General features: G+C 37.3%; 1 protein-coding gene across 3 annotated transcripts in view; it reads right to left on the bottom strand.

Annotated features, from left to right (window-relative positions):
- OXR1 (oxidation resistance 1) overlaps positions 1-25987 on the bottom strand; it is a 365376-nt gene that overhangs the window by 222121 nt on the left and 117268 nt on the right. For all 3 annotated transcript variants that reach the window (XM_055313914.1, XM_055313909.1, XM_055313912.1), the window contains exon 2: positions 3013-3209. In XM_055313914.1, the coding sequence (XP_055169889.1) occupies positions 3013-3209 (197 nt within the window). The remainder of the gene's footprint in view (positions 1-3012; positions 3210-25987) is intronic.

Below are 25987 nucleotides of genomic sequence, written 5' to 3'. Positions count from 1 at the left end.
CTTTCATTCTACAGATTCAAGAAAAGCAAGGTCCAATAATGGTAAATAACTGTAAGATTATACAGTTAGTGACAGAAGCAGGATAGAGAAAGCTCTTTCCTTATATGGCCCTGATGTCATGATTACTTTCCTTTTAATAGTTATCTGAAGATTTATATATTTCAGATCAATAGAGAATAACTTTTCCTCTACTTATCCTAAATCAATGAGACTTTATTACACATCTTGTGAGATGGGTTAATTCTCCTATAAAAAACAATGAGTTTATGCGGTGTCATTTTTTTGCTTTTAGACTTAAAATGTTTCTATTAGTAGGAATAATTAAGGACCCAAATTTATTGTCTATACAAGAAGACTATAATAAGCCTTCCCTAGAATTCATTCAACAGGAAATAGAACCTATGCATAGGTCGATGAAGGGTAACAGCCATGAGATCAAAAGAAATTTCTAGAGTAGCTACTGCACCACTAAGCCACTAAAAGAAGGTTAAATACCTTCAAAATTTTCTAGTTTTTTTTAAATTTGTAATTCTTTAATCCCCAGAATCTTTGCTTGAATTTAAATACAGTATTTCACTTAAATACAGTACTGCTCTTTATTCCAAAATTTAAATGTAGTACTCAACTTGGCCACATGAGGGCTCCTACGTTTTTTCAATTGTGTGAACCATAAATGGAGATGTTGAAAGATACCTTTCAATGAAAGGGCACATTGGCTGGTGGATGGGTCGCCAATGTTGGCACGGTTTTCTTAAATGAGATAATTTGAGAATTGAAGTAAAAATATTATTTCACTGTATGACCCATAGAAACTCCCCTGGTGCACCTCTGTGGATACCCTTCTGAGTAATGGAAGGCTGATTCTGAAGTGTCACAAGAGATGGTTAATTTCATTTGCAGAATCTGCTATCTCTTGCTCATGGCTCCTTAACTTCTCTCAGGTTCTATCCCTTATCTATAAAAATAAAGAGCAGAACACCTACCTAACAAGCTTCACTTGTGCTTGGTATATGCATTATCAATAAGGGGTAATTTTAATTATTGTTATTACCAACACATTAATTAAGGAATACTGAAAGACCCTTGTTTTGTGAAATAACCTTTCAACCGGCAATTACATAACTGCTAATATTTCAGCCTTGAAAATACCTACAGGTCCAGATTAGTGGAGAGGTTATAAAAACATTTTACCTTTACAATTCAGATATCTGTTTTAACATAATAGATATGCCATTGGCATTGATTATGAATTAAATTGTTGTAAGTCTAATAATTAAATATTCACCAGTGTTAGGGCTACTTAAGATAACTCACAGTTCACCTCCCTACAATCCAAACTCACCATTTAGACCTTCATTTTCCAGGCTTATCTCTTTATTTATGTGGCCAACCTTGACACTGTTTCTCTCTTTTTCTCATCTTTAAGGAATATTGAGTTTGTATGATAAACTTTATTTTCTGAAGGCAAAATACTGTTTCTTCTTAGCTAGTTAATAAGTCATAAAAGCAACAGAGGTGATGGACATGCTGAAGGATGGGAGAAGAGGACACTGAAACACAGAGAGGCTGTTATGTAAACTTTATGGGCCTTTTCTAGCTGACTGATTTTTAGAAACATGCTATTGTAATTTTTAAAAATGGAAATATGTACTGTTTATACCACCTTATATCAATTTTTATTACTTGACTGTTGATATTCTCAAAGATACCATGCCTGCTATCTCTTAAAAAATAAGACTTGAACATCCTTATCAGGAAAGAGGACACCAGAGAGGAGATATAGGAAGAGAACATAAAATGGCAGAAAGGGAAAGCATGGTTTTAGTCTTCATATTCTGAAATAGTACAGACCTACATGGAGGCATGTCCTCAAGCTTGACAACAAATTAACCCAAAGACATAGGAACATGACTTGACAAAGTCACACAGGAAATTGATATGAGAGTCAGAATCAGAAATCTGGTCTCCTATTGTGCTCTCTAGCTAAGAATACTAAAGTATCTGAGAAAAAATTTTCAAACATCTCATATTGGACGGTTGCGGTGGTAGATATTACATGAAATGTGACCCCTTTGATGTAACTTTGATAAACCCATGAAGCCATAGTCTCTACTTTGAAGGCTTTTGTATATGACCAAATCTCTCTAAAATGAAATAATAAGCAAGGCCAAACCTCCATCTCCATCTTCTCCTCCTGATTTATCTCCCCTATGCAACATCCTCTACCATATATGATATATTGAGCAACTTTTGTCTCAAACAGACTTCAGACACTGAAAATTGTTATTTTTAGAAAGCAAGACCAAAGTTATCATGGACTAACATTGGTACCTAAAAGTTGATAATTCAACTTATTTACATTAACACTCCAATCAAGAGTTAAAGTTCAAAATTACAGGATATTATTCTATCTAGGAAAAAAGGGACATTGTGCCTGCAAGACTGTCCCACAGCTTACTACTTTCTTAGATGATGGGCTCTATGTTGGGTTCAATCCTTCCAAAGTGAAGTAACGTGCAAGGCCAATGCACACCTGCACTGCAACCTATCCTTCCTTAGCCTCTATTTTCTTAGTGGCTTTGGTAGTTACAGGGCACATCAACCCTTGTCTTAACAACCTGACAGGATAGGTTCAGCGACTTGAGAGCCTGGCGGAAACATGAACATAACAAACACAAATAAACAAGAAGCGGCACTAGCTGAGGGGGGCAAAAATGAAAGTGGGAGAACATGAGCTTACACCCTGAAGAACCACATATGCATATGACTAACTCTCCACAGGCCAGGAAGGGCATGGAAGGTCCCCAACTGCTCCCTTATTTAACTTTTTGAAGGTTTTCAGTGCTCTCTTCCATCTCCATTTTCAAAACACATGAGAAAGTGACCACATCAATCGGCAGAGAGAGACACGCATCCTATAAACGAGGGGGCATGTAACTACAGACCCACACATTCACAGGGCTGTTCAGACAGTCTGCACCTGTTCACATCCAGAAAATGTCTGGTGCTCACCAATGGTGTAGAACCTCTTCAGTTCACTCCTCCGAGAAGGATGCTTCTGGATATTGGTCACATTGTTCTGCTCTTCTTCAATGATGGGCGTCTTGGGTGTGGGGGGCTTACTGGCTTGTGGCGTTTGCTTTCCTGCACCAGTCAGAGGGTTGAACCCTGGAGCGGTAATATCCACTGACTGGGACTTTTTCTTCAACCTACAGGTAAAGAACACCACATGCTGTGATCACTCACTCAAGAGAAACTTGTTTCAACTTTATCTCCATCATGATTTTTTTCAACAACTGAGCTAATATTTGGCCCTGAAATAAAATAAGGTTTATTCAGAAATTATTGACCGTCCCTTTAGGATTTTAAATTCTTCAAATATTTAAGAAACTAGTTGAGGAAAAAAAAATCTTCAGCCTAATCATTTTAAAAGATTTTGTTAAAAGGTATTAGAATGTAAGGTGATAAAGGACTTTTATATTTCTAATAGCAAGCTAAAATGTGCTCAAAGATAATGCATTTGGCTACTGCTTTTAGTTCCAAAAGGAGTATTTTTAATGCTATAGTAAAACACTAGTTAGAAATAAATAATTGCAACCCAGAAAAGGATAATGAAACAATTATTTGGATAACTAGAGGCTGTCAGTGCTTTTCTGTTTAATCTATAATAGCATCTTAGCTATAAAAATTATAGAGTTCACATTATTTCTCCATTCTCATGTATCACTCACTTCTGCATAGAGAGCTGACATCAGAACATGGAAAGCAAAAAACTATCCATAAAACATTTTCCCCACTCATGCACAGAGAATGTTTCTCTTGGTGTTAAAATTACTGATAAATGACATGAGATACAGTCAAATATTTCAAGCTACACAACTTTACATTTGTAATCATAAGTGAACCTTAAGCCCAGCCTACTCTTGGCTGGTGGAACTTGCAGAAGCTAACACTAGGTGTCATTTTTCAAGTCTAGATTTTCCATAGAAAACAAGTTGGCACTTTTCTTTTTTATTTATTTATTCATGAGAGACACAGAGAGAGAGAGAGAGAGAGAGAGAGAGAGAGAGAGAGAGGCAGAGACACAGGCAGAGGTAGAAGCAGGCTCCACGCAGGGAGCCCGACGTGGGACTTGATCCTGGGTCTCCAGGATCAGGCCCTGGGCTGAAGGCGGCGCTAAACTGCTGAGCCACCCGGGCTGCCGGGCACTTTTCTTTATTAGTTATGGTAATCACACTTGAACATCTTCAATTTTCTAAAAGTTTCAAATATCTTTATACCTCCACACTTCGTTTAGGCTTTCTAGTACATTTTTCCATATTCTGCCCCACTGTCAGGTCCTGCTCATGTTTCTAGACTCAGCTTAAAAATGGCCTCCTCTGACACTACACATAGCATAGCGTTTTAAGAACACTGACGTGGGAATAAGAAAATCTAGGCTCAAACACCATCTCTATCACACAAGCTTTGAAACCTTAGACATGTTTGAAGACAGCAAATCAACAAGACAATGATAATGTAAAGTTCCTGTCACCCAATTATTTTTAGTTTATAGGGATCCATCAGCCAAAGGATAAAAATTAACACTTTAAAGAAACCACAACCACAGCTTGATATAGATTGATAACGAGGGAGGAGAAAGAAGTAGAACTTAAACTATAGAAATTTAAACTATAGAAATACTGCTACCTAACCATTAAAATTATTTTTGTTATATTTTTCATTAATATTTGTATAAATCTGTTGTCTTATAAATAATACTTATATTGAAAAAAAAAAGTCCTCCTTCTTCTGGGAAGCTTTCCATGACATGGACCTTGGTGGTCTCACATCATACCACAGAGGGGGTTATTCACAATTAACTCTCAATAAGCTTCTATTAAATTGAATTTACTAGAGCAAAGCCTTTTTTATTTTATTTTTTAAAAAAGATTTTATTTATTTGAGAGAGAAAGAGAGTGCACACAAGTTGAGGGGAGGAGCAGAGGGAGAGAGAGAAGCAGACTCCACACCAAAGGGAGCCAGATATGGAGCTGGATCCCAACACCCTGAGATCATGACCTGAGCTTACCTGACTGAGCCCCAGGCGCCATAGCAAAGACTTTTATAAAGAAATAAATGTATCAAAGAGTCAAAGATTCATTAATGAAAGCAATGTTTACTAAATTTTAGCAATTTCACCATCACACATATGATTTCTGCCATACCCATATGTCACCTACTTAATAGTCAAGAAAATCGAACTGATTTATTCAGATTGCCAACAAATATGTTAAAAAGTGCTCAACAGCAGTCATGAGAAACACATGACTGAATTGCACTCATAGCACACTCATTAGAATGGCTTCAATGTGAAAGATATGATATTAACTGCAGTGATAAGAAGCAATCGGAATTCACCAACAGCTGATGGTGGGCATGTAAACTGGTACAACCTTTGGACAAATGTCCGGCAGTATCTGCTTAGCTGAAGGCATGATTTTTTTTACTCACCAATTCTATTCCTAGGATATATCCTACACAATATGTTTACCCAGAGACACAGTCAAGAATGTTCATAGAGGCACTATTTGTAATACCTAATATCAAACACAACCCAAATGCCTAATAACAGCAGAAAAGGGTAAATGAATTGTGATAGTATCTGTAAAATGAAACCTTATACAGCAATGGAAATGAATGAGCTACAATTACTTTGCAACGGCATGGGTGGTTTTCACAAAAATGATGCTGGGCAAAAAAAGCCCAGTACCAAAGAACACATACTGTATGATTAATATAGAGTTCAAATAGAAGCAAAACCACTTCTGTTATTAAAAATGTGGGTAGGATAACTATTGGGAATTATGACACTGATGAAGACATGAAGAAGTTTGTGGGATTTTAGCAATATATTTTTTTTTTCTTGATCTGAGTTCTGAATACCGGGATGTATTTACATTCATTGTGAAAATCTAATACATGATTTTTCAGGTTTTCTGAGTATATGTGATACTATCCATATGAAATTGACTAGCTTTTTAACAATAAGTTAAAATGTAATCTTCATTTACAGTGAAGATTAAAGATTATATGTAGTTATTGAACGGCAATTCGCCATAAAAAGTGACAGTAAAAAGAAATAGAATGATAATATTGGCCTTTAGCCTCCCAAAGATGACTTAAGTAGAGTGAATCTGAAGAAGGATTCTTTCCTTCTTTAAAAGCGTTTTAAAAGAATCACTCTGGCTGCTTTGCTGAAGTATCTCAAAGTTAAGCAAACTACATGCAATGTCCTTCTGAGAGTAGCTAGCAACAATCACCTAGTGGACCACATAGATGAGGAGATGTGGATTCATGCTGCACAGGGTTATCTATTTTTTTTTAATACCTTGGTCTTCCCAATAACACCATTCTTCTCCTAGTTGGAGTTTGCAGGCTGCAGCTAAACGCTATAGTAGTACTACAGGCAACTACGAAAGGCATCAAAATTAATGAGTAAGTTAAGAAATAAGTTGCAGGTCACTGAGGCAACAAAGTTAATTTGTCCCAACACGGCTTCTCAGAAAAGCACACTTAGATGCACTAAGACTTAGATTACACTGGAAATATCACACTGAACCTTAAAAACTCTATGAAATCACTAATATTTGACCATTTTTCACTTACAAAAATGTCAATTTTCTGGGCTAAAATAGATAAAGAGGATGAAGAGGTGCAAACTTCTAGATATAAATAAGCCATGGGTATGAAAAATACAGCCTACAGAATATAGTCAATAGCGTTGTAATCATGTTTTATGGCGACAGATGGTAACTATACTTATCATGATGAACACTGGGTAATGTACAGAATTACCTAAAACTAATACAACATTGTATATCATTTATACTATAAAAATTCTTCAATGCCAAGTTTCTATAGCTCATCCCATAAATTTTATTTCAAAATTAAATATGAATTTTGCTCTGAAGCAAGCTTTTTGGGGGAGGAGCTCAGGGGAGTCAAAATTTAAGGGCAAGGTGCTAATTTTTACAAAAGGAAAGCCAGTTACTCTCTAGTTCCCAAAAAAAGATTATTTTCAAAATCTAAGTGTGACAAGTTTTACCTCAAATTCATAGAGACTATTTTTTATCACCAGAAACTGTTTCAGAATTGAGACATTAAAGTCTCATAATATAGCCTATCAGCAGTGACAGCTTATATTTGAGACGGTGCTAGATACACAGCTGATGAAGTTCTACATCACTTAAAATGTCTAAGTGTCCCACAAGTTCTTTTCATTAGTCTCTTTGGAATGAGCAAAGGAGGTAGTTTTGGGCTCCAAAGGCCAAAGGCAAGCAGAAAATAGCCCTGTAATATGTTTCCTGTTCCTTCTGCCCTTCTTTACCAGATAGTCTTCCCAATTAATACTTGAAGGGTGTCGTGTTTTCACTGCTGTTGCTGGAGTCTGGAACATTGCAAGTAGCTTTGCTGGCTTACTTAAGAAAAGATGTTTTTGCATGTTTTTAGAAAGCAGAACTGTGTGGGTAACTGAATTATCCCTTTAAAGATTCTAAAAATGACTACTATGATTGGCAAGGAAACGTGCAAACTGTTACCTTCAATTTCCAGACTTCATGAAGGGAAGTCTTTCTCAATTTTTAAACAATGTTCTTAATTAAACATGTTAAACAAAGGCAAATTGTATAATGGAATATGTAGGTGTACATGGGATAAAATATTCACTGATATTAAACATTACAAATAGAGACAAAAACCATCTCTTAAGAGGCACCACTGTGCCTTTGCATTTCCAAAGGAAAATGAGTGCTGAGATCTTGGATGGAGAAACGGAAATGAGTTAAAAGGAGCCATTCCTTTTGGCATTGCTTCACTAGGCAGACTATCTAGCATTTCATAATCTTTGCCCTTTCTTGTTCCTCTGTGTTTGAGCAGAAAAGAACTACTCCTTCTCTTCTCCACATGTATTCCAACACCTTTTTCCACCATGGTAACAATGTTAGCATGGACAGTTTTCTGAGACTCCATTTTCTCATCTATAAAATGGGAATAAGACAAAACACACCCAGAAAGTTCTGTGGATTAAGTAAACACCCTCCACCAAAGTGCTACCATAGCACCTACACAGGATGTTCCCAATTGATGTACATTCTACTCTCTTTGTGAAAGGATGTAAGGGAGGACATAATTCTGTTCTTCCAACTTCCAAGGGATGCTGTGGAAATTAGAACAGCTTCTTGGGATCCTTTGCTGTTACACTAGTTCAGGGGCTGTAGGGGAGTCTCCCCTATTCAGCAACGTGGATTTGGGAGAAGGAGCAGAGGATAAAGGTTAAGTTACATGGGAGTCCTCTGTGTGGTGTACAATGTGGTGTCTCTCCTGTGAGGGTCCCTAAATCTTTTGGAAAACAACTGAATCCATTGAATTGTTCACGAGTGCATCTATTTTAAAATCTGTGTGAGTTGACTTAAAACAGCAAACTCATAAGCAGAGGTGAAGACCAGAGAACTATGAGGACAAAAACTTGAAAGGAAGTATGAGGAAGGCTTTGACATTCCTATTCTGTAAAAATGGGATTCATGCCAATTTCAACTAGCTCTCCAAGGAGGAAGGGAAGCCCTGCAGGCCAATGATGAAGTGTGGTCACAGGAACTAGAGAAAAAAATAAGTGGCAGAAAACTTCCAATACCAACCAATTTAAATGGGATTACCCTCATAGGAATCAACTAAATTTTATTCTTACATGATTTATTTCTACTTTACTAGAAACATGAGAAATCTTCCACGTATTTTCCAAATCACTGAGTAGAAAGCATACACCTTTTGGCTTAAATGAGTTAATGGACACCCCAAAGCTCAGGACTTGCATCAACAATGACTGAATGTGGTTTTATGAGGCCAGCCTTAGAGGACTGCTCCCAAAGTTCTGGGTCAATTCTCTATTTCAGTAGTTTTGCCCATGGAGCCACCTTCTCTAAGCTTCTTTCCTTTAGATCTTTATTACTATTGTCTATTACTTGCCATACTCTTTTGGTCATTCCTTTCCTTTTTCTCTCACATTGTAGAGTTGTAGGGTTTTCATCTACTATCACTAGCCTTCTATCACCTTCAAGTCATAGCCAAGCAGTGCTTGTCATCTTTCTTTGTCTGCCATGCTCTGCAACTCATAATAGTTTTGTTAGTTTGTCTGAATACTACTTAAGCTTAAACTATATCCTGCTGTGATTTAAATGCATAAGGAAAAAAATGGTTTCATTTAGTTTGCGTTCTTCCCTGGAATTACATCTTCCATTAAATGGAATTCAAACTGTGCCTTTATTAGAACTAACTGGATATGTTTCTGAGTTCTGTAGCTATCTGAAAAAAAATGAATGTTCTACTATACACCTGGTAAAGTCTTAGTATGCCCTGGAGTATGGTGGCAACAGTTGAGAAAATCTACTATAGTATAATGAGAGTATTCCCTTGATCAGAGGAATTTGAAGTGGTGTAACAACAGAATATAAATGCCATATTTGCATAGATTTGACTCTGTGCTTCCAGAAATAGCAGAGTGGTTAAGACTATGGAAATGGGGCCAGGTTCACTGGATTTAAATCCTTAATCTTGGATGCCGGGGTGGCTCAGTGGTTGAGCATCTGCCTTTGATTCAGGGTGTGATCCTGGAGTCTTGGGATCGAATCCCGCATCAGACTCCTTGCATGGAGCTTGCTTCTCCTCCCTCTGCCTCTCTCAGTATCTCTCACAAATAAATAAATAAAATCTTTAAAATAAATAAATAAGTAAATCCCTAATCTGATATGTACTAGCTTGTAACCTTGGGCAATTTTCTTAACCTCTCCTTGCCTTGGCCCTCTCATATGTAAAACGGAGGTATTAATAACACCTGTGTCATAAAATTGGCATAAGGATTATGTTATTAACATTTATAAAAACACTTAAAATACTTAGTATGTAGTGACTATTACTTGCTTTAAACAAAAACACAAGCAAACATAGTCAATGAGCATTTATAATATACAGGGCACAGGCCACATATACATTATTTCATTTACTGATCACAATGAACCTATAAGGTAGTATCATATTGGACTTTCTAGACCTCTTATTTACTTACCCATAATGGTGCTATTCATGCTATCTGCCTATTTTACCCACAAGAGTTATTGTGGGCATAAAATATGTTAACTTACATGAAAGCACTTAGAAAAATCCCAGAAATCTACAGGACCAGTACTAGCTATACAAACTCATTCGTTGCCACATTAATTTGTTGTATACTAACAAAATGTGCATGTATACATATATACACGGATGTATGTAAATGGCTGTGCCCCTAAACCCAACATTTTGGGTAGTCCTTTCCAGTAATTTCCAGCAAGAAGACCATCTGTGGTTTGCACAACTCATTACCATTAGCAAAGCTGTCTCCTTGCTTCTTAAAAGAGCTAGTGTAAGGATATTTTTTAAAGTAGTAAAGCTGCTGAGAATGCAGATTTTTCCAAGTTGGATACTGTGGCTGCTGCAAAAATCTTAAGTCACTCAGAGCTTTTGAGAGCAAATGCCTAAAAAAATTTCACATTTCAAAATTAAGGCCTTTTGTTACCCCTCCGGTATAGTCTGACTAAAAATCAGGAGCTAAAAACAGACCACACAATCAGCAAAAAACCAAGCATATTCAGAAGTCCACTGGAAAAAATGACAGATTGGATATCTACGCAATAAAACAAAAAATGAATCCATTAAGATATAGACTATGCCAATCACAGCCTGCTTTATAATTGTTGTGCCCATAAGATAAAGACATGTTTCTAGCCTTGCATGCATCCTAAGAAATTTCCAAATTTTCCATTTGGAAATACAGAGAACAGGAAATTCAAGATTTAAGCCACAAGTGCAATGATATATAGGAATGGTTTGCTATTAATTCTATTGCTAAATGCAATCGAATTCAACTCTGTGAAGGGCAAGACCAGTGTATATAACATGAGTTACATAGAAGCATACGTGAATTCGTTGCTATTATACCTAATTTTATGTTAAAAATACTAGAAATAAAACCCCAAATCAATCTGTCTCTCCTCAGTTTAATAACCTAACATATAAGGTGAACATTTCTTATTGATCTTTCAGGAAAAAGACATCCAAATCCTCCAAATTTGTCAACTGGTTTATTTATATCCTACATTTACACCAGCCATGAGATGAGAGGTATGAAAGAAGCACTTTCTATTAGAAGTCCTTACTACCAGATTAACTTATTTCCTACATTCACAGAAATTCTAGTCTGTTCATCAGTTTATTTCTAGGATTTAGCACAGCTCTTGGCATATAGTAGGCAATAAGTAAATAGAATATTGAATGAACGAATGGTCTCATCGTGCAGAAAAAAAGACCACAAGAAATAATACAAAACAAGCAAGTTCACATATAAAAATCTATGAAAATAAACAAAGACTTTGGATAGTTTGGGAGAGATACAATGATCAATTTAATATATTTATTTAACATAGCCTTCTTCCCACCCCACTAATGGGAATGTGTTTTTGAATATAGTAAAAGAAAATAAGTTTCAAAATCTCCATTATCAATAATATGACCAATGTGAACAATATTTAAATTCTTTATTCACTAAATCCAGTCTTGTAATTTGTAAGGAAACACTCTGTACTTTAATAAATTGATATCCTTACACAAAACTTTTTAGTGGTGGCATTTAGGAGAGAAAGGAGCAAGGACTCTGGAATCAAAAGAATGGGTTCAAGTTCAGGATCTACTGATCTTAAGCAACCTAAAGATGAAACATTAGAAATGTCTACTTAATATTTTTGGAGCACTCATCTAGAATTTTGTATATTATCTTTCTACTATGAAATTTCAAAGCATTAAGTTAATAACAGTAACATTTTCACCAGTTTCCCCTTCCATGTACTTTCCAATTATACCACTATCTTACAAGCATTCACCTTGAAATTACACAAATTTCCAATTTATTTCAGTTTTTGCCTTGGAACTTCAAAGCCTTTCAACTGGAAAATCCTGAAAGTACAAACATATTATGCAAATCCAAAGATCAGGGCTTGAAGGATTGGGAAATCAAATTCTAGTAAATGTTAAATAGTCCTCTACAATAACTCACAGAGATGAAATTTAATTTTATTACCTTTGATGAAATGATTTTGTAACATGCTATTGCCACACTGAATGCATTCTGTTTATTCATTTTAGGAAGAAGAAATCAGAATAAACAAGACTATCTTAAGACTTAGGCTTCTATCCAACATTGCTGATTAAAGGAATCTAATTTTCAACAAGGCCTATTACAGACTATCCATATAAAACATATGGACTAGTTGATTAAAATGTAGTTTTGCTTACGTACAACATAAGGCAACCCTGAACTTAATCAAGATAGCTTCTGTAGGTAATGATACTCTGGGCCAAAGCCCAATGGTTTATAGTTAAAATGCCAATGCAGTACAACAATCTCCCATCTTAATTTCCCCAAATGAAGACATGAGAATCAGGAAATGAATATATAGAAAAATGCAGGTTTTGTGTTTACATATTAATTCCAGGATCTTGATGGAAAACATCACTCTGGTTAATCCATTGCTTCAACTCTCTCTCTCTCTCTCTCTCTCTCTCTCTCTCTTTTTAAAGATTTATTTATTTATTTTAGGGGGAGTGGAGGAGAGCATGACTGAGTGCATGGTGGGTAGGGGCAGAGGGAGAATGAATCTTTGGCAGACTCTGCACTGATCATGGAACCCCAGCAATACTCTATCTCATGACCTTGACATCAAGGCCTGCACAGAAACCAAGAAGTGGATGCTTAAGTGACTGCACCACCCAGAGACCCTCTTTACATCTCTAAATTAGATCATCCTCTGGTATATATATAAAAATCCATAAGTCATCATAAATGTTTTCAATTGGAAATTATGCTTTATGGTTTTTAAATGTAAGATTGCATTGTTGATTGTATTATTGATTGCAAAAGATTTTTTTGGAAACTGCCCTATTTAGATTCTGATCAGCCACCCTGGATAGGAGGACATGCCATGTGCTCTTCCCCAATTTGAAAATCACTGGGGTAGGGGATCCCTGGGTGGCGCAGCGGTTTGGCGCCTGTCTTTGGCCCAGGGCGCGATCCTGGAGACCCGGGATCGAATCCCACGTCGGGCTCCCGGTGCATGGAGCCTGCTTCTCCCTCTGCCTGTGTCTCTGCCTCTCTCTCTCTCTCTGTGACTATCAAATAAATTTAAAAAAAATTAAATTAAAAAAAAAGAAAATCACTGGGGTATCTGTTATAGGTTTCTTCTGTTCAGATAATAGTAATTTAATTCATGAAGGCTAAGTAGGGCCCTCAGTACAATGGAGTTTCTTCAGATAAACATATTATATAATATTTAAAATTACATTAAAGAAATCACTGTCCTCTTCCCAATGGCAAGTCAGTAAACCTACATTTATCTTTCCACACTATTTCCTGTTACAGAAAAGATTGTGGTCCTTTTCCTTTTAAAGCCTATCTCCCCACATGTTCTCTGATTCCACCTATATCCTCTCTCTATATTTGAGGCTTTAATATACTAACCACTTTCTTCCTTCTGTGAATCTTGAACCAACTGAGGAACAGGTACAGGTGTCAGGGACCCCATCACAAGTGGGAAGCTTGGAGAAGCAAGCTTGAGGCTGACCCATGGGCAGCAGGACTTTAGAGAATACAACAGGCATCAGGTCCCAAAGAGAGGAGGCAGAGGAAACTGGGCCACAGTCTGAGACGTCATTCTTCCTTTGGGGTTGGCATAGGTATAGACAGTCAAAGCTCTCTTTTAAATCCTTCAGAAAACAAGGAAATGTCTTTTTTGCTGCCCAAAGGAAGGGAGAAGATGTTTCTCCTAGGTCACTTTCTCAAGGCTTTACTCCCCGGTTACCTGCTTCCCATTCTGGTCATTGATCTTGCACCCTCTTTGCTAAATCCTTCCCACCAGCATTTAACCAGGGGCTAAAAGCTCCTGTTCCTTCAAGTCCTTTTCTTTCTAAAGCTACCATCTCATTTCTTACCTTCTCTGCTCCCCTTTACAGCACTCAGCATCATCTCCCATTCACTGTGCAACACTCTCTGCTTTGCACCCACCACTTTCAGAAAATGACACGTGTAGGTATGCAGTCACTTCATGGGGTCAAATTCGAAGTGACTTTTTTGTTTTCATTTCTTTTAACCTTTTAGTTGTGGGATATATTTGCAGAGGTGGATGGCACAGAGGTTAAGGACATGGATTCAAGTTAGAATGCCTGGCTCTCAAACATGGCTCCTTAATATAGAATCTTGCACAAATTACTTTAATCTCTCTCTAAAATGGGTAAAGTAGGTTTAATAACAATACTTATCTCAAAGGGTTTTTAAAAGGATAATATAACACTATCCATATAAATATTCAGTGTGATGCATTCTGGTACATATACATACTCAAGTCTTTTTTTTTACAGTCCCTCTATCTTGGAACATTCTTGCTTAGATTTCCTGATACACAATTCTTCTAATATTCCTTTTTCACTATTCCTTGAAGAGTCTCTTTTTTCCTCCTATTCAATCCTAAATTTTGTGTTATCCAGGCCTGAGTTGGACCACCCTCTGCTCTGTCTTCACAATCTGCCTAGGTATTCTCATCCATTTCCTTGAAGTGTAATATTTATATAATGAAAACTCTGCATTTTTAAAATTTATTTGCAAGAGAGAGAGAGAGTGAGCAAACATGAGCAAGAGTGGGGTGGGGGGAAGGGAAAAGGGAAATGGAGAAGCAGACTCCCCTCTGAGCAAGAAGCCCAATGTGGGGACTCTGAGACCTTAACCTGGGCTGAAGGCAGATGCTTAATTAACCAACTGAGCTACCTAGGTACCCCTGAAAATTCCCATATTTTTACCTCCAGCCCAAACTTTCCTCGGAACTGCAAACTTAGATACATAGCTAGCTTCTTAGCATTAGCCATTACCTGTGGCACATCTTAAAATTAACATGTCCCTAAATGAATTCTCGACTCCTAAACTCACCCCAACTTTTCTTCTCACCTTCTCTATCTCTGTAAGTGGCACCACCCTCCATGCAGTCCCTTAAGCCAGAAACTCGGAAATTATAGTTGATCCCTTGCTTTGCAACACTCTCCAGTTCCAAATCATCCTCAAGTTCTCTTTATTCTGCCTTCAAGTTCTATATTGAATCTCTCCACTGCTCTCCATCTCCACTACCACCGCTTCAGTCATCCCCCTTCTGGGTTCCTGCCAAAGCCTCCATTTTGGTCCCCTAGTAAGACTTTCCTCTCCCACTACCTATTCTTACAGCAGCCAGAACAAGCATTTTTAAGCATAACAGAAATAGATCTTTTTCCTTCATATAATTGAATGGTTTCCCACTGAAGCTGGATAAATTTCTTAGCTTCTTTCTATGGCCCATCGGGTCCCACATGTGTCTATCTCCTACTTCACTTTGGGCTAGTCTATTTCTTGCTCATTCATGCTCTCATCATTCTGGTATCCTACAAGGTTCCCAAACATGTCAAGCTACTTCCATTCTCACTACCCTTGCACATGTTATTCCCTTCAGCTAGAATGCTATTTGAGTTGCTGGTTCCTTCTTATTTTTTAATCTCCTCAGAAAAACCATCACCCATGATGCTAGGTAGGTAGTTCTCATTTCCTGCTCCCCACTCCCACTCAGTCCCCAATTATTCCTTCGCACTCTGCTCATCTGCTTCTCACAATGTCTAATAATATATTGTCCATGTTCACTTTGTTCTGCCTCTCTCACTTCACTGTTTACGCTGGTGAGGTTAAAAACACAATCCCTTTATGCATGGAGCACAATGGTTTGCAAATTTTATGTACACTAAAAATATTTACTACATGAACAAATAAGTGAATGCATGATCTCTTCACATAGATTCCACACATGTCTTCATTCAAAGACCAGGGGTAATGAGTTTATGTTTACTTTTTCCATTTTCTTTCATTTGTAGTTTGGCTCAATCACAATGTTCCAAATCTTTCTTAAGAAGAAATTACAGTCATATCTCTCTGGTTATAAAACACAAGTTCAAAAAAAAAAAAAAAGAAAGAAAGAAAGAAAGAAAGAAAGAAAGAAAGGAAAAAAAGAAAAGAAAAGAAAAAAACCCCACAAAATTCACAACGGTTATGTGAAAAGAGCACTGTCTCCTTATTGATGACCTGAAGTAATTTTAAAGCTAAAAATTATGGTTGAATACATGGTCTCAAATAGGCTTAGACTAGAAGATCCTTTTAAACATGTGTTCCAAAAAACCAAAAACCAAACAAACAAAAAAACATGTGTTGCTACACTGGTTTGTCCTAATGGGCATTTCACTATTACATTTTCCAGGTCTCATACTTCTACAGGTGGTAAATTACATTAGGAGAAAAATAAAAGAGATTGGATGCAGAGAAGCAAAATATTAACGAAGCCAGGGGAAAAAAAGGCAGTGGGGAAAAAACCCTATAAATATGTTAATATATAATCTTATCAGGGGCCAAGAGAATTTCCTACGAACTCCTTATTTAAAACAGTATATTCAGTCAACTCATTAAAGAAAAAGAAATAAAATCTGATGATGGCAAAACATAGCAATCTATATTTTAGATTGGAACACTTTCAAATCTTTTTTTTAAACAGAGGCTTTATATAACTTCTATTTTACATGTCCACAAATGCTTGTATAACATACAGTGACTACTTCTAAAGTTTATAGCAGTTTTTTTTTCATAGCACAAAAAGAAAGGTTAGTGACACACAGGTGTGCTACAGTGATGCTGGGTTGAGCCCCAAGGAAAATACATTGTAGAGGAGGGCTTAGTGATGCCGATACTTAGGTCCCGAGGTGCAAGCAAATCCACCTAGGCAAGGGTGGGTACCAGCATAGCATCCAGGCTGCTCATCTGCTACCTACAGTGGAGGCACAACAAAATAGGCTATGCCAAGATTGTTTTGGGCACAGAACCCCCAGTCACCACAAACAAGGACTTCTTTAAAAAAAACATCTTGATGACAGGGACCAAAAGTTGTTCTGCCTTTTTTTTTTTTTTTTTTTTTTTTTTTAGGATTGTATGTATTCATGAGAGACACAAAGAGAGGCAGAGACATAGGCAGAGGGCGAAGCAGGCTCCCTGCAGGGAGCCCAATGCAGAACTCGATCTCAGGACACCAGGATCACGATCTGAGTGATCAGGAAGGTAGACACTCAACCACTGAGTCACCCATGCACCCTCTGCTTTCTCAATTGTAAACTCTTACAATATAATAAAACTTTACTCTCTGCTAAACCTTAGGCCAGTGTTTTATTTAGATGGTTCTGAAGTATAAATATTGACCTTTGTTGGCCCTTCCTGCTAGCATATAAATCAGTTCCTTGTAGAATACATTTGCTAACAGAGCTTGGACCGGCCAACATGTCCTCCCAACCCAGGGCTATGCAGCTAAGGAATGTTTCAGGACTGTTGAGGTTGCAGGAAAGCAAAGACTTTAAACTATAAATGCAAAGTTAAGGAAAAGGAAAAGTGTGAAGACTGCCAGAAACTTTAGGTTTTAAGGCTGTAGAAGCCCAAACTCATTTGTTTCACAAACTTACTTTTCACAGAAATATTTAAAAAAACAATTTTTATGATTGCTTTTCTTTTTTTTATATGATTGCTTTTCCATTCTTTATAGAAAATGTCAGAACTGACATTCACTTCAACTTTCTAAAAAAGTTCAATCCAAATGCCAGCATTGGTGTTTAAAACCGAAAAGGTATATAAAATATTTACAGAATAGTATCTAAGCCACCACTAAAGAGGCTTTACCTCCTTCTAAGGGAAAACTGAAAAATCTGGTACATACAAACACCACAGGAAGGACTGCTCTGAAGCCTTCTTATGAACACTTATTTGCTTCCTATCACAAATAAGATAATGGTAGTACAGTGTTGTTCTGGGTTCTTTTTAAGAGCAGTGTTCTGGACTAGATTTTGCCATTACTAGAAATAAGATCTGACATAAGACACTTCACTTGAACCTCATCATTCTCATCTGTGCAATGCTGGTAATCATCCCTGCAATATTTGCCTTAACAAGGCTACACATCTTTGTGTTGACCAAATATCTGGTGATTCCTTTGTGTGTTCAAGGCACTATACTAGACTCCAGGGATCTACCTGCTGGCATCAGCACTCTGCATTTTGTTAAGTGTTTAAAGTCTACTCATTCTTTTGTTAGGTGGCATATATAATGGGTTCTTTGTAGTCCATTCCTCACTGGCTATCTCTCACCTATTTCCTCTCTTTGGGTAAATGTAACTCTTTCAACTGGAGACTAATGGGTCCTTCCCCAGCCACTGTGTACACAGGTCATTTCTGCTGGGGTCACCCCTCTCCTTATCCCTCTTGGATAAGATATGACTCTTTGGGGCCAGATCTCTTTTGTATGGCCACATCTTGCAACAAGAAGCAAGATGCCTTTGCCCTATGGGTCTCAGGAGACCCACGAAGTGAGTGGCAGCTCTTTGCATTCCCTCCTCTGATTCTCCAGACGGCTGTCATTCCTATTCTTTTTTGATTTCTCAGGGTCCAAAGTCTAACACATTATATACCCCAGCTTCTCTGGTTTGTCTCAGTAAAGTCCCATACATAGATTTGAGGTTAAGTACAGGCCTCTCTCACTTGTTTCTGGGGAGCCAAGATACAACAGGATTCCCAGAACACCAGCAACTCTCTCAGAAAATCCTATCCTTGTCTCCGAACTTTTGTATTGCATGGAGGGAGGTGGTCAGCTCAAAGTCACAAACCAGTTCCTGATCATCAGCTTTTCAAATCTTGACTTGATGGGCTCACACCTCATTCTGAAATGGAGTAACAGATGCTTTCTCAGTTGCAGCTGAAACAGACTGTCTAATTTTAACTTCCTGTTACAAATCTAATGCATTTTTATTAATCTTTCTTGAGGTCATTGCTCTCTGGCTAAAAGAAAGTTGGAACTACCAAAATAGGTGCTGGCAGAATGGGACATCCCTCTATTTCAGCAACATTTCTAATTAAAAATCACTTACATATTTTTTTCAATTACTATCTATCTGTTCCCTGAAGGCTTATTGAGTTTGATACACTATGCTAAGTGCTGGGGATACAAAGACAAAGAGGAAATGGATAGCAATCATTTTTATATCCATTTAGGACACAAAAAGGAATGGATTTGGGCACCTGGGTGGCTCAGATGGTTTGAGTGTCCGACTCTTGATTCTGGCTCAAATCATCGTGAGACAGGGCCTGCTTGAGATTCTCTCTGCCCCACTTCCCTGCTCTCTCTTTCTAAAATAAATAAATCTTTTTTTAAAAGGAGTGGATTTAAAAAACGAAATTATAGAAAATAACATGTACTCTAGTTACAAGAAGGTAATTCCTCTCCAACTTTGAATTTGCCTATAAGAAGTTCTAAAATTCATGTGTATTTATTTCTGTTTTTATTTTAACTGTAAGAAATTAGGTTCAAGTATTTGTGAACTGTGAGTCATTGCTATTGAGAACAATTAGAATAAGAGGAAAGTGAAGTTGGGATTACAAAAAAAGAGGAAAAAGTAAAGCAGAAGGGAGGGATGGGATGGAGGAATTTTGTTTTTGTTTGGTTTATCAAGAAGCTTTGTACTGAAATGAGGTGATCAAGTTTTATTCTACAGAAATGCTTTTTTTTAAAAAAAAAAAGCTTCTATTAACAAATATTACCAAAAAAAGAAACGATATGCTAATTAGATGGCAAAACTAATCTAATTGTACAATAAAGAGCAGAGCTTTTATTTGAGTAGAGTTAACTTTACAAACACTGAGGACATCATCATTCATGCTTATTTTGCCATGGATAGGTAAAAATCAGATAGGCCTGGACTGCACACAGGCACTTGAAATCCACTAGATTGAATGATCTCAAATTTCTACAGGCAATGAATTTAATAAATCTTCATTAAGATTCCCTTTATTCAAATCCATTCCACCCCTGCCTCTCTCTATGCCTATAGCAAAGGGACAGACTTTCATACAATTTTCCACATCCTGCATTCAGGACTGGCTACATAATTTGTGATTCCCAGTGCAAAATGAAAATGCAAGACCCCTTGTTAAAAAAATTAAGAATTCAAGATAGTGATACCAGAGCATTAAACCAAGTGTGGGAACCTTTTAAGTACAGGCCCTGTGCAGTTGCACAGGTTGCACACCCATGAAGCTGGCCCCGCCTATAATGCCTGATATGAACCCTTAAATTGGTTTCCCAAAGCGCAGCTTTTTAAAAATAATGCTTCAGCATCCATGAATCTTGTATAAAGAAACATATCCAGCTTGATGATGTCTTTGTTAGTAAATCATATCCTGGAAGTCACAGCTCAACCCCAAAGTACTGTAGTTCATATATTTATAAATATTGTCTTAACCTCCTAGGAGTTGATACTTCCTTAGTCAGTTGAAGTTAATCTTTGTGTCTGTGGTGTTATGTTGGAGCTTAAGAATAATATTCTACATGTACACAATTTGATTAAAACAAATGGTTGGATGGTTCAAAATAATCTCCATGTGGAGAAAAGGGTACTGAAAGCCTCAAGCTGTGGGATGGGAAACAGCTGTGGGGGAAGTAGGCTATCCTTCCCTTTTTGCGTTGAAGCATAAGGTGTTCAGATAAATAAGATTTTTATTTTCCAGAGGTAGGAGGCATTTCAGAACAAGGGTTATTTGGAGGGTCCTGAAAACAGTATTCCAACTATCACACTAAGCTGGCCCACCATTATTCCTCCTTTGGAGGCCACCATGGTCTCCTCCTATTGATTGCACACCTGCTCTCACTAAATCTATTTTCTACACCAAGAGCAAAGTGTTCCTTCAATAACATCTTCTTGGAGTAGATTTAAACTCCATGTCATGTAGGATCCCACATCTCCTGCCTCATCTCTGCTCTTCCTTACACTTTCTGCTCTGTCCATTTATCCTTTCTGTTCCTAGAAACCGTATGAACCTCAAAGCTTTTGTACTGGAAGTTCCCTCTTCTTGATACCTTCCTTCGAAAGTCACCTGCCTGGCTCCTTGTCACCCAGGTCTTAACAGTCTCCTTTTAGAAAGACATTCCATGATGGCCTAACCTAAAGTTGTCAACTTCCCCATCATCCTATTTGATTTGCATTTTTTCAGACCATTTATCATTGATATATTTTCTTGTGAATTATCTGTAGTCCCTAACACCTCTTCATTAATGATGTGAGAGCTGGAAACTTGTCTGCCTTGTTTACTGACAGATCACCAGTACTTAGTACAGAGTTTTAGCTGGTATAGTAATTTTGTTACACACTCGAATATCTCATTCTGCATTAACTAAGAAGGAAACACTACACACTTTCTATCACTTAAAAATGACAATTCACCTGGAGAAATTTTTTTTAAAGATTTATTTATTTATGATATATATATAGAGAGAGAGGCAGAGACACAGGATGAGGGAGAAGCAGGCTCCATGCATCGGGAGCTCGACGTGGGACTCGATCCCGGGACTCCAGGATCGTGCCCTGGGCCAAAGGCAGGCGCTAAACCACTGAGCCACCCAGGGATCCCGAGATTTTTAACTAGAAGGAAACATATGCTTTCTACTACTTAAATATGACATCTTCTCTACAGAGATTCTTTACGCAGGAAAAAGACTAACATCTGCAATGTAGCACTTCATGTATGGTGTCTACTCTGTTTCTCCTTGATGACTAAACTTATCACTTTGGAAATTTCTCAGAAGCTCCTGTAAGTAGTCTACACAAGATGACAATTTGCATCATAAAAATCTATAGAGCACTACAGTCAATAGCTAGATATTAGTAGTCACTTGTGATTCTTGGGTCATTGGGCTTTGTCACAGTAAGCAAATAAAAGCTCAATGACTACACATTTAGCATTCATTCCACAACGTCACAGGCAACAAAAATACTGCTTTATTATTCAGACAATGATTTGAAATTGCAAGTCACTCTAAGTGAACAAGGTCAGAATTTTAGAGGAAGAACATTTTTTTTTAAACCACATACTGTCCTATTTAACTTCAAGGATATTGCTGGAGTCCAAACCCAAATATTGCTTTGTTTCATTAAACATATGACTAATTATTTATCAGTGTAGCCTTTCTTACCCAACACAAAATGTAGAATAAGATTCCACTTACCATTTAAGAATCAAGCATGAAGAGAGAAAGTTCTTAAGATTGTTCATGATTCTGATTATGCATTCAGCTGATTAAGGAGAGTAGCAATTTTTAAGATAGGGATAGGTTCTTTGTATATTTTCATCTTTCTTACACATTAGAAGCAAAGTATCACATAAGCCTGAAGGGGAAAATTCTATAAGCATAAGCAGAATCTACTTATTTAAGGACAACCTAGAATGAAAAGAAAGCAAAACCACATTACACAAAGGTTTAGGTGACAGTATGGGGAGAAAATAAAGTACATATATTTTATATTAAATGTACACTTTTCTTTTCTGACTTAGGATGTCCAAACTGACTAGTCATCAATAAAGACCACAAGAAATAATAACATTTTTCATGAGGATAAATATTAGCCCAAAGCAAAAGTAATAATTAACAAGTAGTTATCCTGGTAATCACCTCCTGGGCAAAATTATAGTTGTCAAAGAAAACAGGACACTACAAACTTTAAAAGTATCTATTCATTTTCTAGCCAAAGGTTTAAAACCTGCATCAGTTGGTTCTTTGCCAAGATGATGAAGCAAACTAATGGCAATGAAGCCATCTTGGGGAAAAAAAGAACTCCAAGGATTTTTTAAAAAGTTTTCTAAGTGACATTCTAGAAGTCCCAAGATATGTCATATAATTAACACACACACACACACACACACACACACACACACATGCATACACACATCATATGGCTTAAGATGTGAGTATACTGGGGGAAGGATTTAATCACCCACTGGCATTACAATGCAACTAAAAAAAATAGGGTTACCACATACAAATGTCAACATTTTAGTTGCAGATTTCAAATTTCATCAAATACACATTTATGGTAGCATAGAGACTGAGACTCCAGGAGATATTTCCAAGAGTTTTGAGTGATGAAATCTTCACCCAAGAGCCAGATTTTTTTACAAGACACTTTAATTGTGACTACTTCTGCATTATTTCACAGCTAATATTTTATTTTTAGATAAAAGCAAGGCAGGCAGAGAGTATTATAGAAAAAGCCTAGTTGAATGTGTGTGAAATCTTCTAATAGAAGAGAAAGAATTGCCTGTCACAATCACAAAGAAATGATTAAGTGCCAATGACTCATATTACTCCATTAACTGAGTCCCATTATCAATTTAGAAAGATTATAGGTCCAATGTTTTTTTAAGTCAATATGTCAATTGAGTCAGTGATGAAGTATTCCAAGAGTTTATTTTATCACCATCAAAAACATTTAAGTCATCTCCCTTTAAAATGTCCTGTGTTTTGTCCTGAACTAGTGCATTTTACATAGATGACAGATCTAGGGGATATAAAACTTATTCTACAAACTCTGGTGTGTCTGAAATACCACTTTTGTTTAAACAACTTAAATCTAACACGGGGCATTCTGTGGCAGCAAACTCAAGCCCAGTCACATTCGTACTTTCTTCCCTCGCCCAGAATTGTGCAAAAATCTCAGGGTCCTAATCATCACCAAAGCAAAATGAAGCACCGCCACCCCTCTGCCCAATGCAGTCATTGGTCTATACTGGTTTACCGTTGTCACAGATGGCACAGAACACATTAGTCTATCCACTGTCGCAGGGTGAATGGGTCCCTCAAAGCCTGTGATTGTGCTGTTTCACTGCCTGTGGCAATCATGGGAATCATTAGTGTGGCTATGGTAGTCCCATTAGGAACACTGCTGGGTCATCCTTCCTGAGATCTTGCTATCTCTTGATGACGTATTGGTCATCACCAACTCCCTTAGCTTTCAGGCACTTCTTGTCCTCCAGCCATTGGGTGGAGCTACATGACTAATTCTGGCCAATTTGTTGTTACTGGTAGCGACATGTACACCTTCATTAATCACCAATGAGAGATATCCCCCTGCCCCCAATCCTCTTTCTCTCCTCTGGTCCTATACTAGTAATGTTGGAGATGGTGGCTGTTCTGTCTATATGATCCCAGAGTAAGGAAACAACGGAGCAGAACAAGCCCATGCTAATCACAATGGAGACGAAGCCTGGATGAGAAATAAACTGTGTTGCTTTACACTACTGGGATTTAGAGCTAGTTTGTTACTAGAATATAATCTATCCCAGTGCTTCTCATACTTGAGCAGACATCAGAATCACCTGGAGGGCTTGTTAAAACACAGATTGCTTCACCCTGTTTCTAGAGTATCTGATTCAGTAGGACTGGAGGGGGAGGCAGACCCAAGAACTCGTATTTTTCTCTTTCCTTTTTTTTAAAAGATTTTACTTATTTAGTCATGAGACACACACAGAGAGAGGCAGAGATATAAGTAGAGGAAGAAGCAGGCTCCCTGTGGGGAGCCCGATGCAGGACTCAGTCCCGGGACAGCGGGATCGCGTCCTGAGCCTAAGGCAGACGCTCAGCCACTCAGCCACCCAGGCATCCCAAGAATTCATATTTCTAACAAGTTCCCGTGTGATACTGATGCTACTGGTTCAAGGACAAGACAGTGAGAACCACTATCCTGACTGATACACACTGCCTTGGAGTGATACACAAGCCTTTCTTCTGAATTGGAGTCCATGTTCAAGGCTTTCACAGGCTTGGTTGGGAAAAATGACTAGATCTTTATTATTACCTCTAAGTAAAAATCCAGCATTTCCTTCTATTACAAATTTAGACAATAAACCACAATAGTATTAGCAGTACCTGTAAATCCATCATGAATGAAAAGCAGACATATTTTATTTTACTTTATAGCTAAAAATGTGTTCAACACCATATCAAAATTATTTGATATTATGCTACTAGATATCATTTTTTGCATTAATAAATATGTTACTATATCTTAATCTTAAAAGTATTTTGACAAGTGGATTTCCATTTCATAGGCTTCCTTTATAATTCTTGCCAAACTACTGAAGAGACCACAACGCAGAAAAAATAAATAATACTCACAGTATCATCTGTTCAGCTCAGACTGAATTCTTTCCTGTCTTGGGATAATATCTTTACCTCTAGCTATCCTCAAAAGAGCTATTCTCTCTTCTATCCTATCACAGGATACATTGTATAATCTCTTCAGTAAGCTTGGATTTGCAAAAGGAAAAAAGAGCAGACTTCCAATAATGTCTGCTTTTCACATTGCAAAATTTCTGATGATGGGAAAACTAGAGAACTGGACAATTGCTTGGAAATGGGGGCACAATTTCAAGGGGAATAGAACTTCAGATAAAACTTTTAAAAATTATCCTACCACATTCCCTCTACATGGAATAGAATACCTTCCTCTCCTCCTTTGTCTATATAAATACAAGTGTTCATATTCTTTCAAGACTAGTGCAAGTTCTCTCTCTTCTCCAAAACTAAGTTACCTAATTTTAATAAGTTTTATTGTTCTTGGCCCTCATACTTTAATATGAGTGACTGAAAATTTATAACTTGAGGTTGATAATACATTCCTCAAAATCCTATGAGGATAATAAAAGCAACATATAAACATTATGTTGTCCATGTGTATTACCATTACCTATATTCATTTGGTCATTTATTGAATCACAAGTATTAGCCAGTACTGATCAACAGAGAAATCGGCTTCCAGCTCCAGCTTGCCCCAGAGAATACCTACATGTTTCAGGTATGACTGGGGCTAGGAACACAGTGATGATCAAGGTAGAAAGGTTTATGCTCTTACAGAAGTTAACTTCTGCTGGGGGATATAAGTAATAAGTCAAATAATGAGAGAATAACCAGATAATGCCCCTAAAGTGTTAGCGAATTAAAAGAAGA

Source organism: Nyctereutes procyonoides, unplaced genomic scaffold (assembly GCF_905146905.1).
Source record: "Nyctereutes procyonoides isolate TBG_1078 unplaced genomic scaffold, NYPRO_anot_genome, whole genome shotgun sequence".
Classification (NCBI taxonomy): Eukaryota; Metazoa; Chordata; class Mammalia; order Carnivora; family Canidae; genus Nyctereutes; species Nyctereutes procyonoides.
Note: the sequence above shows the minus strand (reverse complement) of the source record. Positions and strands in the feature narration are given on the sequence as shown.